Source organism: Hylobates moloch, unplaced genomic scaffold (assembly GCF_009828535.3).
Source record: "Hylobates moloch isolate HMO894 unplaced genomic scaffold, HMol_V3 SCAFFOLD_21, whole genome shotgun sequence".
Classification (NCBI taxonomy): Eukaryota; Metazoa; Chordata; class Mammalia; order Primates; family Hylobatidae; genus Hylobates; species Hylobates moloch.
In genome coordinates this window covers 43,623,386-43,640,980 of record NW_026652296.1, presented here as the reverse complement: position 1 = coordinate 43,640,980, position 17,595 = coordinate 43,623,386, and the positions used below count along the sequence as shown (strand labels likewise).

General features: G+C 39.2%; 1 protein-coding gene across 1 annotated transcript in view; it reads left to right on the top strand.

The window, feature by feature from the left end:
* DSTN (destrin, actin depolymerizing factor) overlaps positions 1-15,820 on the top strand; it is a 38,134-nt gene extending 22,314 nt beyond the window's left edge. Inside the window, exons 2-4 of the mRNA XM_032142811.2 lie at positions 8,340-8,647; positions 12,133-12,209; positions 14,604-15,820. Coding sequence (XP_031998702.1) covers positions 8,340-8,647; positions 12,133-12,209; positions 14,604-14,713 — 495 coding nt within the window. The 3' untranslated portion in view covers positions 14,714-15,820. The remainder of the gene's footprint in view (positions 1-8,339; positions 8,648-12,132; positions 12,210-14,603) is intronic.
* The last annotated feature ends 1,775 nt before the right edge of the window (positions 15,821-17,595 follow it).

Genomic DNA, 17,595 nt, shown 5'->3' with positions numbered 1-17,595 from the left:
GCATGGTGGCTCATGCCTGTAATCCTAGCACTTTGGGAGGCCAAGGCAGGCAGATGACTTGAGCCCAGGAGTTCGAGACCAGTCTGGGCAACATGGCAAAACCCCATCTTTATAAAAAAATACAAAAATTAGCTGGGTGTGGTGGCATGCACCTCTAGTCCCAGCTACTCAGGAGGCTGAGGTGGGAGGATCGCTTGAGCCCAGGAGGTCAGGGCTGCAGTGAGCCATGATCACATCACTGCACTCCAGCCTGGGTGACACAGACAGACCTTGCCTCAAAAAAAAAAAAAAAAGAATCTGGGAACCGGTTATTTAATCTTTATTTCTTTTATCTCAGTTTTAATATTCACCATATTTCAAGGATGTGGTAAGTAAACCATGGTATAATAAATTTAAGTATATTCACTAAATCTAACATATACTATACCTTGTGGGTTTTTATTATTTTTGCAGGCAAAATTTAGTATATAGTGTTACTAGTCATGAAGAGCCATACTACTCTAATATCAAAGCCACCACAGTGGAGAAATTAAGGAAAGTGAGCATTTGGCATTATTAATTAGCCTCCTGATCACCATACCGACTCCTTCCTTTCCACCTCCCCTTTCCCAGTCCAGTGATTGTCAACTACAATTGATTGCACCTATGCAGTGTCAGCACCCATCACTTCCTCCTTAGTACTGCTGCCACTACCCTAGTGAAGGCCTTTTGCACCTCTTGCCTTGGTTGCTGAATTAGTCTTTTAGCTGGAGTGCCTACTATAATTCTCTTCCTCTTCTTATTCTCTTATGCATGGCTTCATATATTTTCCCAAAGCACAACTCTGTTCCTCTTACTCTTTTTAAAAATATCCAGTCTCCAAACCCCTGAACCTTCTGTTGGTGGCCATTTCCATCTCAGCCTGGTGCGAGTCTCCAGTTTTCCTTCTCCCTTATCCTCCTCTCATGTTGTATTTGCTGGGTTCTCTTTGTCAGGAGCAGTCTTTTCATCCTTTCAGTCCCCTTGTTTTAGAGTGCTTTTAAGTCAGCGTGAAACTCTACCTGATGACCTGTCTTTCTGTTTAAGCTACTTTCTTTAAATTCCCTTCTACTGGAGTTTGTCAAGGAATAATGTATATTCTACCAAGTATTGAAGCTTTGTATGTGCTGTCCTTATCTTCTCCATAAGTCAAACTAACGATTCATCTGACTGATCTTTGATTTTTTTTTCAGGGTAACACAATAATGAATAAGACAGACACAGTTTATCTTAAGGAACTTACAGTCTTTAAGAACTTGTAGCCTTAAGGAGAGGATATTAAGTAATTTTAAAGATAGAGCATTGAAGTGGTAGGAGGTGTTGTGTGTTAGACATACATGATCTTATGGGAGCATGTGATACTGGTTTTGATGCGGAAGACTTTTCTGCATAGTGAGAATTGATCTGACATCTAAAGAGTATTAGCCAAAGAACTGTGGGGAAGTGCTATCTAGGCAGGGTGTATAGTATGAGCAAAGGCCCTGAAGTGGGCCGGAGTATGGCAAATACAAATGACTGAAAGAAAGCCAGGGTAGTGAAATTGCAGAGTGTGTGGTCTGCAAGATAAGGCTAAAGAGATAGGTACAGCCAAATGGAGCCCATTATTGGGCTGGGGGTGGTGGCTAATACCTGTAATCTTAGCACTTTGGGAGGCCAAGGCAGGACAATAGTTTGAGGCCAGAAGTTTGAGACCAGCTTGGACAACATAGTGGGACCTTGTCTCTACAAAAAAAATTTTAAAAATTAGCTGGGCATGGTGGCACGTGCTTATAGTCCCAGTACTCAGGAAGCTGAGGTGGGAGGATCACTTGAGCCCAGGAGTGCAAGGCTGCAGTTTGCTATGATCATGCCACTGCAGTCCAGCCTGGGTGACAAAGTGACACCCTATCTCAAAAATAAATAAATAAATAAATAAATAGCTATTTTTTACCTTCAGATCAATGGAAAGCCACTGGACTGTTTTAAGTATGGTGATCAGATTCATGTTTATGTAGAGGATGAATTGGAGGGTAAAAGTGATGGGCAGTTGGTATGAGCAGTCTTGTATTAGAACCGCAATAACAAATTAAATTCAAAATCTCAGTGACTTAACACAGTAAAGATTTGTCTCTGTCACGCAGAGTCCAGAAGGGTTGGGCAGCCTTCTCCTATCATGAAGTATGTCTACCAAGGTCATCTTGGTGGGAGAAAACAGAGCTTTAAGATCATTTTTATTTAAGTTTTATTTAATTTTTGATGTTTTAAAAATCATTTTATTGTGGTAGGATTCACATCTAAAAAGCTATATTTAGTGTATTTAAAGATCATTTTTAAAGGGCCAGGACTGGAAGTAGTTTACATAACTGGGCCCAGCTTGCCTGTGCAGAGCTCAGTCATATAGCCAACTCAGTTTGCCAGGAACGCTGGGGAATGCAGTCTTTCCTGTTCAGCCAAGAAGAGAAAACAGTATGATGTATACATATCCTAATCTCCCTCCTCTGCAGCCACTTGAGAAGTTACTGCAGTCCAGGTAAGAGGCAATGGGAGCTTGGACTTAGGGTGAAATGAGATGAATGTATCAGAGAAAGATGAAAATCCAAAGAGTAAGATAATGGAGGAGTTGCTAAGAACATCTCTTAGGCTTGGAGCCTTATGTGACTAGAAGAGTGATGATAGCTACTGAGAAAGGAAGACTGGTTAGAAATGGACCAGCTTGTTTTTTATTTTAGACATGTTGTGCATCACATGCCTTTGAGACACACAACTGGAGATGTGAGATAGAAAATTGAATGTAAAGACTAGAAGCTCAGAAGAGCAGAAATCTGAACAACATGTAAGTTTTGGCTTAGATGATTGAAAGCTTGAGCTTGGGTAAACTCTCTGAGGAAGAATGCAGAGTTGGTCCTTTCCTTCCACACTGCCATCAGCCTCTGCTTTCTGCCGCATTGTCCTACCACCCCCACCCCTTGACCTCAGCTGACCTTTTGGAGGTCCCCAGAGCCCCTTTTCTTGTCCTTAGGTAGCTCCTTTTGGAACTCCCTGTCATAGCTATTCTGAATTCTTAGTAGTAGTAGATTGGAGGAGTGCCCTCAAACCCATCCTACTCCTCCTGCCTTATACTTCACAGAGAAAATAGAATCTTTCAGACTCAATTTTTGGCAGTGTATCTTCCACCTCAAAACTGTCATTTTCCCTTCCTCCCTATTTCAGAGAAAAAAATGTGTATCTTTTTCTTAGGCTAACTCTCCCATCTGTGCTGTGGATCTTACCTATTTCTTTAGATCTCTGATACTGTTAATTGTGTGAGTGATTAAGATTATCTCCTCTGGAATTGCTTGAACCCAGGAGGCAGAGGTTGCAGTGAGCCGACCGAGATTGTGCCATTGCACTCCAGCCTGGGTGACAAGAGCAAATGTCCATCTCAAAAAAAAAAAAAAAGTATCTCCTCTGGAGCCAAATTACCAGAGTTCAAATCCCAGTTCCTCTATTGTTTACTCTGTGACCCTGGGCAAGTTATTTAATTTTGCTATGCTTCAGTAGAAAAATTTGCATCTTTAAGATGCAAATAGTGATAGTAGCTGTCTCATAGAATTGTTTTGATTTAGAAGTGTCAGCAATAGTACTCAGTGTGTGTTTTAATTTTTTTTTAACGTTTTGGCTCTTCCTCTTATTCGTTCAAGTTCTTAAATATCTACAATAGTTACATCTCCCCATTCATAAGACAACTTGCATGAAGTAGCATTCAGTCTTCTCTTTTTTCTTCATTGTTAACCATCTTACGTTTTCTGTCTTTATCTCTTCAATTCCCCATGGGTCCCCAGTCCATTATGGTTGACTTCTGCCCCATTTCTCCCATCTGTTGAAGTGTTCAGAGGCCCAATTGCCAAGCCCAGCGGTCTGTTTTCATTCTCTCAAATACTGCAGAATTGGATGTTGATGACTTTCCTCCTCAAAATATTCTCCCTTGCTTCTAAGATGCTTTCTTCCTTTTTACTTTTTCTTCTTAGTTTTCTGATTACCTCTTTTTAGTGTCCTTGATGTGTTTCTCTTTTTAATTTTTACATACTCAATGGTGAGAAACTAGATTGGTTTTTCTTTTGCTGCTTAATGTTGGTGACCCCATGATGTCGGCTAGTCCAAAATATGGATTAGGTGAAGCCTTCCAGCAAGATCCGTGCTCATATTTCTGCCGCTGCCTGGTCATCTCCACCTAGATGTCTTGCACAGTCATCAGAGTGGATGTGTCGTACTGTGCCATATTTCCTTTTCTGTTCATATATCGCAGTCTAGTCACTAATCAAGAGAATCCCAGGGCTTCTCTGATACTACTCTTTTGTGTCTCATTCAGCTATACTGGTTTGACTTTGACTTGTCCTTGAATTTTTCTGTTTTTAACCTCACTGCTGTAGTTCAGAGCTTTCTTCTCTGAATATTTGTAATTGTCTCAAAATTGGTTTTCTGCTTCCAGTTTCTGTGCCAGTTTCTCCTTCACAGTATTCAGTGTTAATTTCCTCAAGCACAAGTGTCTAATGGTATAAGAAACCTCCACAGACATCATTTCTGATAAAAAAAAAAAAAAGACAAAATTCTTCCTTACTGAGGCTTTTAAGGAGCTTGTTAAGTTACAGCCAGATTTGGCTGAGATTTATCTGTTTTATAACTGCAGAATACACATTTACTTTGTTTTTGATTACTAGTACATCATTGATTTAATTTACAAATCAGAATTTAGAATGTTTGAGATGCTTAGATATTGATTGATGTATTTAAAGATTGGTTGATTGAATATAAGGCTTTAGATGTTGCCTTCATGCTTTTAGAAATTGCTTGTTTGGTCAAATGTGACTTCAACATTATGGACTAGGGAGTTAGAGGGATTGGGGTCTGTTTCTAGTTCTTCAATTTTTGTTGCTTTGAACATTTTATTCATCTGTTGCAAAATGAAGATTCTTAACTTGCTTAACATAAGATACGTTGTAAAGATCAGAAATATACTACTCCTAAAGCAGTAAAAGGTTTAAGAAAAGTGCTTTTTAAAATTAGGAATGTGATAATATTGTGTACTTATGAGTTTTCTAGTCCTAATTTTCTGTTTCTGCCACTTTATTAGAGTGTTCATTTATGAACAGAAAATGTGGAGTAGATGGCATTGGAGTATGTTATTTAGAGATCTTTAATGAATGAGATGATGAAATAGCCCAGTTACCTTAATATTAAGTAAATGCTAGGATCTTAGTGTATCTTTCTCCCAAAATTCTTGCATGTGTTTTAAAGTGACAACTTTATTTTTATTTGTTTGTATAAATTTATGGGGGTACAAGTGTAATTTTGCTACATGCATGGATGGTAGTAGTGAAGCCAGATCTTTTAGGTATCCATCACCCAAATGACATAGATTCTGCCCATTAATTTCTCCCCCCATTAGGAACCCCATACTCATTAGCAGTCACTTGCCATTCCTCTTTTTTCTCAACCCCTGGAAACCACTAATCTACCTTCCATTTGTTGATTTTACCCAATTTGAACATTGCATATAAATAGAATCATGCAATAGGTGCCCTTTTCTGTCTGGCTTCTTTCACTTAGCACAGTGTTTGTCAAGGTTTATCCTTATTGTAGCATGTATCAGTACCTCATTTTTTTAATGGCCAAGAAATAATTCCATTGTGTGGATATACTACATCTTAAACATCTATTCATCACTAAATGGACTTTAGGATCGTTTTCACTTTTGGTCTATTTTGAATAATGTTGCTATGAACATTTGCGTACAAGTGTTGGTATGGACACATTTGCATTTCTCTTGAGTATATGTACCTAAGAGTGGAATTCCTAGGTCGGGTGTTAACTGTATGTTTAACTTTTTGAAAAACTGCCAAACTGTTTGCCAAAGCGGCTGTACCATTTTACAGTTCTGTAGTAGCATATCAGGATTCCAAGCTCTCCATGGCCCCACAAACATTTGCTATTGTCCATCTTTTTTATTTTAGCCCTCCTAGTGGGTGACTCATTATGTTTTGAAGTGAAGAGGTATCTCATTATGGTTTTGATTTGCTTTTCCCTAATCACTATTGATGTTGAGCGTTTTTTCCATGTCCTTATTAACCATTTATACATCTTTGGAGACCTGTCTATTTAAATCCTTTAAAACTGTTTTTTAATTGAAGTATTTGCCTTTTTTTATAATTGAGTTGTAAGGGTTCTTTATTCTGACAAGTTCCTTGTAGGATTTTCGGATGTTTTCTCTCATTCTGTTGGTTACCTTCATCTTATGTGCATTTTTATTTCTTAAATGATTTGACATTAATTTGGATATCATTAATATTTTTCTATTGTTTCGTATTTAAATTCTATTGCTTATGATTCATTTTTCCCTTTTTATTAAAAAAATTTTAGAGGCACGGTCTCCCTATGTTGCCTACACTGGTCTCAAATGCCTGAACTCAAGTGATCTTCCTGCCCTCTCCCTCTAAACTGCTGAGACTACAGGCATAGCCACTACCCAGCCTAAAGATACCATTCTTGACCCAAAGCATGGTTTTACATAAATTGACCATATGACCCAACAATTCCACTCCTAGTTTTCTACCCAAGAGAATTAAAAACATGTCCACACAAAACCTTGTACATGAGTGTTTATAGCAGTGTTAATAGTCAAAAAGTGGAAACAACCCAAATGTCTATCAGCTGATGAATAGATAAGGAAAATGTGGGATATCCAAACAATGGAACGTTATTCAACGGTAAAAAGAATGAAGTAACCAGGCGCTTTGTCATGCACCTGCAGCCCTGGCTATCTGGGAGGCCAAGGCAGGAGGACTGCCCAATTTTAGGAGTTCAAGGCTGTAGTGTGCTATGATCATTCCTGTTAATAGCCACTAGGCACCAGCCTGGGCAACATAACGAGACCCCATTTCTCATGCACCCCATCTTGCATCACGGCTGAACATTCCAGATACTTCACAGCTCCCACCTGCTCAGCCAGGGAAGGGCCTTGCTGAGGAGTCATTGGCACTCGGCTCTGCTCCTTCAGCTTCTTCACTGTCTCACGATCACTCCACAGGTCCCTTTTGATGCCTACCAGCATAACAGATACATTGAGGCAATGATGGGAGACCTTTGGGTACCACTTATGCCTCACATTGGCATAAGAGGATGGGTTGCCAATGGAAAAACAAATGACAAAGATATTGGTCTGGGGATAGAACAGTCGCAGTTGGTCATATTCTTCCTCTTGGCCAGTGGTGTCCCACAGGTTCAGGCTGATGATTTGGCCATCTGCAGATGTCTGGGTGCTGTAGTTGTCAAAGACATTAGGCATATACTCCTTAGGAAAGGCATTTGTTGTATAACTGATGGGGAGGCAGGCTTTGCCTACAGACACATCTCCTACAATCACATATTTGATTGTCTACATTCTTCCCTTAGTCTGATCATCCTCCAGTGCTGTTCAACCATGACTGGCAGAGCCTCCTGGGCATCTCTTGTTGGGCTTTATAATTCTTGCTTTAGAAAAGCTAACATGCAAAACAAAGTAGTTAATGAGGCATTAAAAATTACGGATATAGTAAAGTTAATAAAATAAATAGCACATTCCTCAAGAGGAAAAAATTAAAAACTGGTTTAAGATCTTGTGCTATCAAGATTTTGTTTAACTGTCCTTTAGCCCAGAATAGCAAGTATAACATAGTGAAAGCTTATTTTTCTGGTCAGTATAATCCCTAATTAAGCTACCCTCTTTATTATAGCAGTAGACATTTTCTTATTTATTCTAATCTTAGTTTAAAATTTGGAATTTTTAAGTGAAATTTTAATAGCAAGTGACTAATACTGAATATTGATCACATAATTTTGAAATGTGAGTAGAGCAAAGACCTCTTAATCTTTTTTTTTATTAGAGAAAGAGATGCTGTAGGGATGAAAATTTCCCAATCTAGCAGCTATGACCAGCTACGGTGTATTGCAAAAGGAATTTTAGGTATCATGAATATACAGACTGGGAAGATGATCTGCCTGTGGTCAAGGCTCTAAGCAACCTGTATAAGAAGAAAATAACCCAGCACCTTAGGAAACACTTCTTTTAAGGTTCTGGGGTAGGAGAGGCTGCTATAGTTGGATGTTTCCTTACCCCTGTGCAGTAGTGAGGAATGGCATATATTTGTGATCTTTTAAAAAGTTTGATGTCCAAAATTAGTAGTGATTACAGCTCAAATTTCTAGTTTTTTAATTAGATGATATACCTTTAAAATGTTAAATATATGCCAATCTATAAGCAGAATTTATTATTTTATGTTTGGCACAATAAAAATTGTGTCTTTTTCTCATGCATTTTCTCATCATAGGCCTCAGGAGTGCAAGTAGCTGATGAAGTATGTCGCATTTTTTATGACATGAAAGTTCGTAAATGCTCCACACCAGAAGAAATCAAGAAAAGAAAGAAGGCTGTCATTTTTTGTCTCAGTGCAGACAAAAAGTGCATCATTGTAGAAGAAGGCAAAGAGATCTTGGTTGGAGATGTTGGTGTAACCATAACTGATCCTTTCAAGCATTTTGTGGGAATGCTTCCTGAAAAAGATTGTCGCTACGCTTTGTATGATGCAAGCTTTGAAACAAAAGAATCCAGAAAAGAAGAGTTGATGTTTTTTTTGTGGTAAGCATGTGAGAAATATTGAGCCTCTGTAAAACTCATTTTGTTAGCACTCGGGAAAACCAGTTCAGCACCAAAGTAATTTTTATTCAGACTATTTGCAGTTGTTGTCATTTAATTTTTATTTACAGGTTTCATAATGTTACCAGGGCTGATGTTTATGGGACCAAAACTAAATTGTGACTATTTTCTATCTACTTGTTATGTGACTCTCAGTAATTGATTTTTTTTTTTTATGGGGAAAGGACAGGAGGCATCCTCTGAATGTACTGCTTTTATAAGCCAAAATTTCCTACTTCTTTTAACTTTCTTACTTATAAGCCAAAACCCTACTTTTCCAACGAGCCATGCCAGGAACCAGCCTTCTACTCTTTTAAAGATACACCCCTTACTTGTGCCTCTGTGGTCTGCTACTTTTGAAGAAATTGGTACCATTCCCTTCCTGCTATAATTTGCTATACAATTGCACTGTTTAGTAGTGTAGTCACTAGCCACATGTGGCTATTTATTTAAAATTAAAAATTCAGTTTGTTAGCTGAACGAATTACCACATTTCAAATGCTCAGTAGCTGCATCTGACTAGTGGCCACCTTATTGAGTAGCACAGATACAGAACATTTCCATCATTGCAGAAAACTCTGTTGGGCAGTGTTACTCTAGATAGTGAAACAGTGCTATAAAGTTATTTTTATGGCCTTTTTCTTGAAATGTTTAGTTATTCTGGTCTTTTCAGGCAAGTCGGTATTCGAGATGAAGCTTTAGAAAAAAGTTACACCTGGATCCCTCGTTTATTGAATATTATACTACATTCCTTGATATGGCCAGGAATAGAATTCTTTAGTTTCCAAGGGGAGGGAGAAATGGTAACACCACCTGATTATTATTTTTATTTATTTATTTATTTTAGAGGGGCAGGGATTCTCTTGATACTTTGGCCTGAGTAAGGGCAAGGCAGGGAGGGACTTAGCTTTTAGCTGTGTGCCATCAATAGCTTGGAGTGTAAGGGATATGGGAGTAGGAGATGCAGAGGATTGAGGTTTAACAAGGAAGATAACTCGAGGTCACACCTCACTTCTATTTCAGTAAGCTTTTACTGCACTTGATTAAACCAAGTTACTGTGAGGAATGCAAATATGAGGTCAGGGTGCACGTATTCAGGCAGCTTAGAGTCCATTGAAGCTGGTACATAAGACTGAAAATTAACAAGGATTTGAATGAAGGTGCATTTACTGAATTTTATTTCTAATACATCCAGCTATTGTGTTAGGGGCCTGGGAAAACAGCTGTGAATAAAACAGGTTAAGTCCCTGCTCTTCTGGCATTCACAGCTGAGTGGCAGATAGGCCAGCTAATGGTTTAGCTTTTAAATTGGTCGGTATTTCCTTAATTTGCAGGTATTTTTTCTGCTTTTTATGTATTTTGTAATTATGAAAAGTATACATTTTTATTTTTTAAAATGTGGAAAATAATAGAAGAAAAGGAAATTTAGTGTTAGTGCAGTGGTTTATTTTGCACTATTACACTATTACTTAAGAAAAGGTAGAACCTTATTAAAGGCATTTTCTATAACAAGCTCCGCCCAGGGCCCAGGGAGCAGCTCTTAAAGTAGTTTAACAATTTGGTTAGAATAAAATCAGAACAGCTGATGCTTTTTTATGTTTCTGACCTATTTTCATAAGAAAAGTACCTACTCTGCTGGGCACAGTGACTCATGCCTGTAATCTCAGCACTTTGGGAGGTGGAGGTGGGTGGATCACGAGAGCAAGAGATCGAGACCATCCTGGCCAACCAACATGGTGAAACCCCATCTCTACTAAAATTAACTGGGCATAGTGGCACATGCCTGCAGTCCCAGCTACTCGGGAGGCCGAGGCAGGAGAATCGCTTGAACCTGGGAGGCAGAGGTTGCAGTGAGCTGAGATCGCGCCACTGCACTCCAGCCTGGGCGAAAGAGCGAGACTCTCTCCCAAAAAAAAAAAAAAAAGTACCCACTCTGTAGCTCAAACATCTGCCAGTCCTGAGGTTGTGATGGCTTTGCCTCCTTCACTGGACCTTAGGATTGGGAGGAATAAGCATCTGAGAGACAGACTGCCCTTTTTCCCAAGAATGGAATCTCTGCTCAGTAGGGTAAGGGGTACACTAGGTGAGGTCCACATGCCAGTGCTCATGGCTGTTGAATGTCCTGGAAATACGGCAGCTAAATGGAATTATTAAATGCTCAGAAGTATTTAGCTATACAGTAGTATCTTAATGACCTCCCAGTAGGCTCTTGGAAACTGCAACTTTAGGCAAAACAACATACACCAGGTCCTCAAATAACTTCATTTCTTTCAATGTAGTTTGGTTACAACATTGAGAAGAAAAATACTGGTTTTGGTATATGTCATTTTGTTTTAAGTCACAGGCTCCAAGAACCGATTGACAATGTTAAGTGTGGACTTACTGTACTGCATCATCTCTGTGATATTTTAGCAGTGTGGCATGGAGGTGGGCCTATGGGTTGGCGTACAGAGGAAAGAAGGACTCATGTGCAAGCAGTCTGAGTGGGACAGGGGTTTCTGTCCATTACTAATCATACTTATTCTTCAGTGTTGCTGCTGAAGGTGTTGTGACGCATATGCTGTGCTTCTAACACACTTCCCTTCAAAAGGGAGAACGTGCTCAAATTTTATAAATGTAAAAAGATAGTAATAATATTGACACTTAAGACATAATTATTGGTGAGTTGCCATTTAGAAATCTTTAGAATCATGAGATTATACAAGTGGATTTAATATTTTTTTCCAGAGAATTATTGAAACATGGACACCCAGATCTATAATTAAACATGTATTGTTATGTTAGACTAAGAAAACAAGTACCTGTGGGATCAAAATCTGCTATTGGAATAGACAAAGGGACTGGGGAAGTCTAAGAAAAGGACTTTTATTTGTAATTCTTTTTTTTCCTTTTTTTAAAATTTTTGATTTATTCTTTTTTAGAAAACAATCTGAAGCAAAGGTGCCAAAATATTAGCATTTAATTCTGGGTCACACGTACTTACAGATTATTCTCTGTATTTTTATGTATTTTAAAACTTTTTTCCAACTAGAAAAACTGTCAAAAACCTTGTGTAAATATTAGCCTGAATCCAATCCTTTATTAATAATAATGAAAAATATTCTGAAGAAAAAGAATTGGGTTATACAGTGAAGTACTCAGTGTTGGTTCTTTCATTATGGCCACTGTAATCTGATTTTTAATTGGTGATTGTCTTTTGCCACCAGTGGTTCTCTTCTTTTTTCCCACCCTGGTCAACCTGAGTGATTCTGCATACGCCTGTCTGTAGCATTTCCTCTCTGAGCTGCTGGGGAGGTAGAAAAAATGTGCAGTTAAGAAAAAATAGGAGAGTCTGAGGATTCTCCCCTTGACACAAGCAAATGTTTAACAAGTTGCAACTTGTACTTTCTCTAAACCACTTTTTTCATTTTTGGCATCTTTCTATCTAGGGCACCAGAACTAGCACCTCTGAAAAGTAAAATGATCTATGCAAGCTCCAAGGATGCAATTAAAAAGAAATTTCAAGGTATGTTCTAGATGACCTCTGAATATGTAGAGGTATGGTGAACACTCAGAATGGGGCAGCACCTTTTCTGAGAAGCATCTTATTTTTTTGCAGAGCTTCGGGCACAAGGGAGAAGTGTTACTTGTTTTGAGAAAAGCAGAAGACTGAATTTGGCTTTCCATGTATCTTCTGCTTTGTGCTGGTTGCTCTGGGTCTGCCCAGCCTGTGTTTAATAACTCTACCCTTGACATTGTCTACATACGTCGTTTATTCAGGCTGGTTTTAAACTGGTTTGAGGTGCTGCCATTTTTCTCATGTAGGAGGTGGAGACTGATTGTTTAACATTGGACATAATAGTAAATTTGCTCTTGCCTTTGAATGTAGTTGTTATAATAAAGTTGCAAAAAGGAAATGTACCTAAATGAGAAAGGATGCTCTTTTCTCCAGCTTTACTGTTGAATGGCATGATTTTAGGTAATTAATTCATCTGTGTCCCAAGGAAAGTGCACCCACTCCTGAGCTGGTCAGTTGTATTTGACTTGCCACTGGGTGATTGGGATCCTGATGAGATGGCCTGGCCAGACTTCAGCCAGGAGAAAATGTTGGTATGATGGAAAGAATGTGCATGGGGCAAGTGCCCAAAGGCCTGCACTGAGGGCGAAGCCTGTCTAACTGCTGTGTGGCCTTGGCCAGAACTGCTTAACCTCCATGGGCCTTGGTTCTCTCAGCTGTAGAAGGGGAGACTTGGTCTCATGTGTGAGTTTTAGTTTAAGAGTTTGCCCTGCCACCTTCCTGCCATGGCTATTTCCAAACAGCTGAGTGAGCCAAGGTCACAAGGGCTTGGCCTGATGTTGATTTTGTTTTGTTTGTTTTACTGTCACTGGTTTTTATATTCTCATGGTAGAACAGGTTTGCCCTAGCCTGTTTTACTTAGTTCGGAAAAAAAAAATTCTTGCTTCCTTTCCCGAGCCTTGCTGCTGCATAGTTTATTGCCGGGTCAGGTTCTTTGTGCATTTGGTTTGATGTTTGGCACCCCCCAGAAGTGTGTCACTGGGTTGCTAACTGACACTTTTAAATCCTTTAGCTTCAACACTTTCCCAGCCCGACCAAAAGGTTCACAGTGGATTCCTTATTATCTGTATTCTGCATTGCCTTTCAGTAAAGGGAATTGCTTTGCACACTTGATTTGGTGATACGAAAAGATTGTGGCCGGCCGGGTGTGGTGGCTCATGCCTGTAATCCCAGCACTTTGGGAAGCCAAGGCAGGTGGATCACCTGAGGTCAGGAGTTCGAGACCAGCCTGACCAACATGGTGAAACCCTGTCTCTACTAAAAATCCAAAAAAAATTTAGCCGGGCATGGTGGCACGTGCCTGTAATCCCAGCTGCTTGGGAGGCTGAGGCAGGAAGAATGCTTGAACCCAAGAGGCAGAGGTTGCAGTGAGCTGAGATCGCACCATTGCACTCCAGCCAGGGCAACAAGAGCAAAACTCTGTCTAAAAAAAAAGTGACCATGCTACATTTTTTCTAATGAAAGCATCCACTGGCTTTCTCAGATCAGTCCTGAGTAGCTCAAAAGCTGACCTGCTGTGCTTTCAGCAGCTTGAGAAATAATGGTCTTTAAATGATGGGAATAACCATGCAGCTATTTAAAAGACAGTGGCCATTTACAGAGAAGCTACTCTATGTAATCCATAATTGAGCTCGTTTTTGCATTGTGGTAGTGTAATTGTTCTAAGAAAGCAATCAGTAACGTATTTCACATAGTTTTCATTGTGATCGATTTCATAAATGTGTAGTGTAATACCACTGAAGAGCCAGCTGTTTACTTTTCAATACAGTTGACAAAATCAACTGTGCAATCAAAAATCATTTGTATTTTTATGTCTTAAAAACTAAGAAAATTTTTTTGCTAGACCTGCCTTTTAGCTTTTTAGCAAAGTACAACATATCTTTAGAAAAGTGTATGTCACAAATTATTGTAGAAGGTGTTGAATTTTTCAGAGTGAACATAATGGTTATTTCTTAATCTAATGACCAGCACCCCAGAAGCCTCCCTGGTGCTGTTCCCTTCAATTCCTAGCACTTCTGCCTGCCCCTTCCTCCTCAAGGTAGCCAGCACCCTGGCTTCTAACAGCTTAAGTTAGCGTGGGCTGATTTTGTATGCTATACCTATATATATAATAGAATATATGCATTTTAAATCTGGATTCTTTCAGTGAATGCTGTTTGTGAGGCCCATCTATCTTGTTGCATGTAGTTACAATTATTTATTCTCGTTACTGTGTAGTATTCTGTGTTTGTATATACCCCAGTTTATCCAGATTAGAACTGGTCTTTTAAAAGTTTGGTATCTTAGAGAAAGAGGTAAACTGCTGCCATAATTCTAAATAGAAGTGTTGTTTTTCCTCTCTAGGCATAAAACATGAATGTCAAGCAAATGGACCAGAAGATCTCAATCGGGCTTGTATTGCTGAAAAGTTAGGTGGATCCTTAATTGTAGCCTTTGAAGGATGCCCTGTGTAGATTATTCAGTGCCACAAATTGAAAGCTTCCATGTTTAATGTTATCCTCTTGCTATATAAATACAGCAAATATATTTAGGCCAGGGTCTCACTGAGGGGGAGCTGTCTTGTCATCTTTTAGAGTAAACTAAATATTCTATAAACATATGCAAACAGCCCTAAATAAATCTAAAGTCTAAAGTTTTATTGATGTGAAATTAAATTCTTATTGGCCAAATGCCTGTTTTGATGAGTTGATTTATGAAGATTTTTGTTAAGCTCAGGATTTTAAATTACGCAGTTCACAAAACAGTAAAGGCCATGTGAAGAGAATTATTACATCTTTATTAACCTCAGTATTTACTTTGTTTCTTTTGCCTAGAAAATTGCTCATAATCTGGTTATAGTTTTGGTCCAAATTCTTTATTCTTTCTTGAGCTAAGCAGAATAATGGAATATAATATGTCTTCATAATATAACAACACTAATACACTAATAGTAAGATTAAGTCGGGCAGTCTTCTACTTCTACCAAATGTGTAATGGAGATTGCCTCAAAATTGTGTCCACATAATCCACGCTGATCTTGCAAAGCGCTATTTCAAGCACATCATTGGAATACAGGAAGTAGCGCTGCACCTGCCGGTGAGCTCGCCATTCACTGATTGGAAGAGTGACCTGGCATCTTGGAAATCATTGTGTGTCTTCAGGAGAATGTGCAGCATCTTGTAACAACTAATTATAATGCAAATTAGGGCTACATTGTAATCTGCTTTGTTAATGAAAATGATAAAACAGAATATTGACAAGCTAGGACACCTGTGGTATCTTTAATTGTATCTCCTTCAGAAGTTTGCTTCTTACAGTATAATAAAGTATGGAAGAATATTGAGTATATGTTTACTCTGGGCCTGGGAGAACTTAATTTTCTAGAGCAGTTTGTTGACTTGTGTGCAATGGGGAGAGGTACCATGATGACACAGGGAGCCACTGTTCACTGGCACTTGGAAGCGGTCATTGTTAATATCACGGGCGTAAGTAACACTTTGAACAATATAGAGATGCACAAACAGTTGAACTTAGAAGTAGCAGTATTGGCTTTATGTAATAAACGAAGCATTTTTGACTTATCTCTCGTGTACTTTTCATATGTGAGTTGAGAATATAGGATTTTGCCTTTCATATGGGGTAAGTCATTGAGGTTTGGGTATTTCCAATAATTAAGGTTGGCTGAGTGTGGTGGCTCACTCCTGTAATCCCAGCATTTTGGGAGGCCGAGGCAAGAGGGTAGTTTGAGGCCATGAGTTTGACAATCAGCGTGGGCAACATAGTGGGATCTCATCTACTAAAAATAAACAAAATTAGCTGGGTGTGGTGGTGCATGTCAGTAGTCCCAGCTACTTTGGATGCTGAGGTGGGAGGATCACTTGAGCCCAGGAAGTGAGCTGAGATCCTGCCACTATACTCCAGCCTGGATGACAGAGCAAGACCTTGTCTCAAAAAAAAAAGTCACAACTCCCTCTGGTGAAGAAGAAAGTTGGTGTAAAAGTTGGGAACTTTTTCAATGTTTATTACACTGTAAGTGTAATAAATATTATACAAAATTATAAATTCACATTTAAAAATTTAGAAAATAGAGAAAAGGGAAATTATACATTGTCCTACCACACACCATCACATGGTTAGCATTTTGATACCCAGCTGTGCATTATTACATGTCAAAGACCACATATACTATGGTGGTCCCATACAATTACAATGTATTTGCTACTGTAATTAGATACACAAATGCCATTGTGTTGCAGTTGCCGACAGCATTCAGTATAGTAACATGCTGTCCAGGTTTGTAGTCTAGGAGTAATAGGCTCTACCATACAGCCTGGGTGTGTAGTCGGCTATGCCATCTAGGTTTGTTTAAGTGCATTCTAGGGTGGGGAACATTTTAATGTTGATCCACGTGCCAGGTTTTTGTGAGACAAGGTTATGCTTTAATCAAAATATTTCGGAATTGTCTAGAAAATAGTGCTGGCTGCTTGTCATTCATCCTGAATTTCTTGTTTCTTTACTGTGTAGCAGTGCTTTTAGTGTGGGTTTTGTTTTTTGAGACAGGGTCTCTTTCCCCCAGGCTAGAGTGCAGTGGTGCAGTCATAACTCACTGCATCCTTGAACTCTTGGGCTCCAGCAAGCCTCCTGCCTTGGCCTCCTAAAGTGCTGTGATTACAGGTGTGAGCCACTGTGTCCTGCTAGTGATTGTGATTAACAGGCCTCCAGAGAAGTGCCATACATAAGCCCAAGATTGCCGTACTCAAAAGTCAGCCATGTAGGTAAAGCAAGATATTTGGTCAAAGAGTTTTAGAAGGAGGAAATTTTTCCTGTGGTGTCGGCTTAAGTGTAGCACTGTTGTGCATGTGTGAGGTGCGTTCTGTGGGAAGGATTTCCAACAGTATAAAGAGATGGGATGTAAGCATCTAGAACTCATTCCAGAAATTGAATAAAATGCTAGTAGTTAGTCTCTAGGGGAACTTTTGAGAAAGTCTTAGTGGATTCCTGAGGCCCAAGAATTGTGCTAACAAGCACTCAGGGCAATTCTGGTACATAACTGGGGTTCAGACCTCAGCTGATCGGTCTGCTGTTGGTCAGGAACAAAACTGCAAGTATACTCTGTTTCCAGAAAATACGTTTACCTCTTCACAAATGCTAACACACTGCAAAAATATATTTGTGGAAAGCTGACTTAGTCTCATCTAGCGGTTACTATCTTGCCCTGACAAAGCAGCAAATAAAGCCATTGCTAACAGAATTCAGAGCTTGACTGTGAAGTTATCTCAGATAATATTACTCTGCAAAAAGAGTGGACACAGTGACTTGGATAATAGGTTTGGTTTGGTGGTTTCCTTTCTGCAGA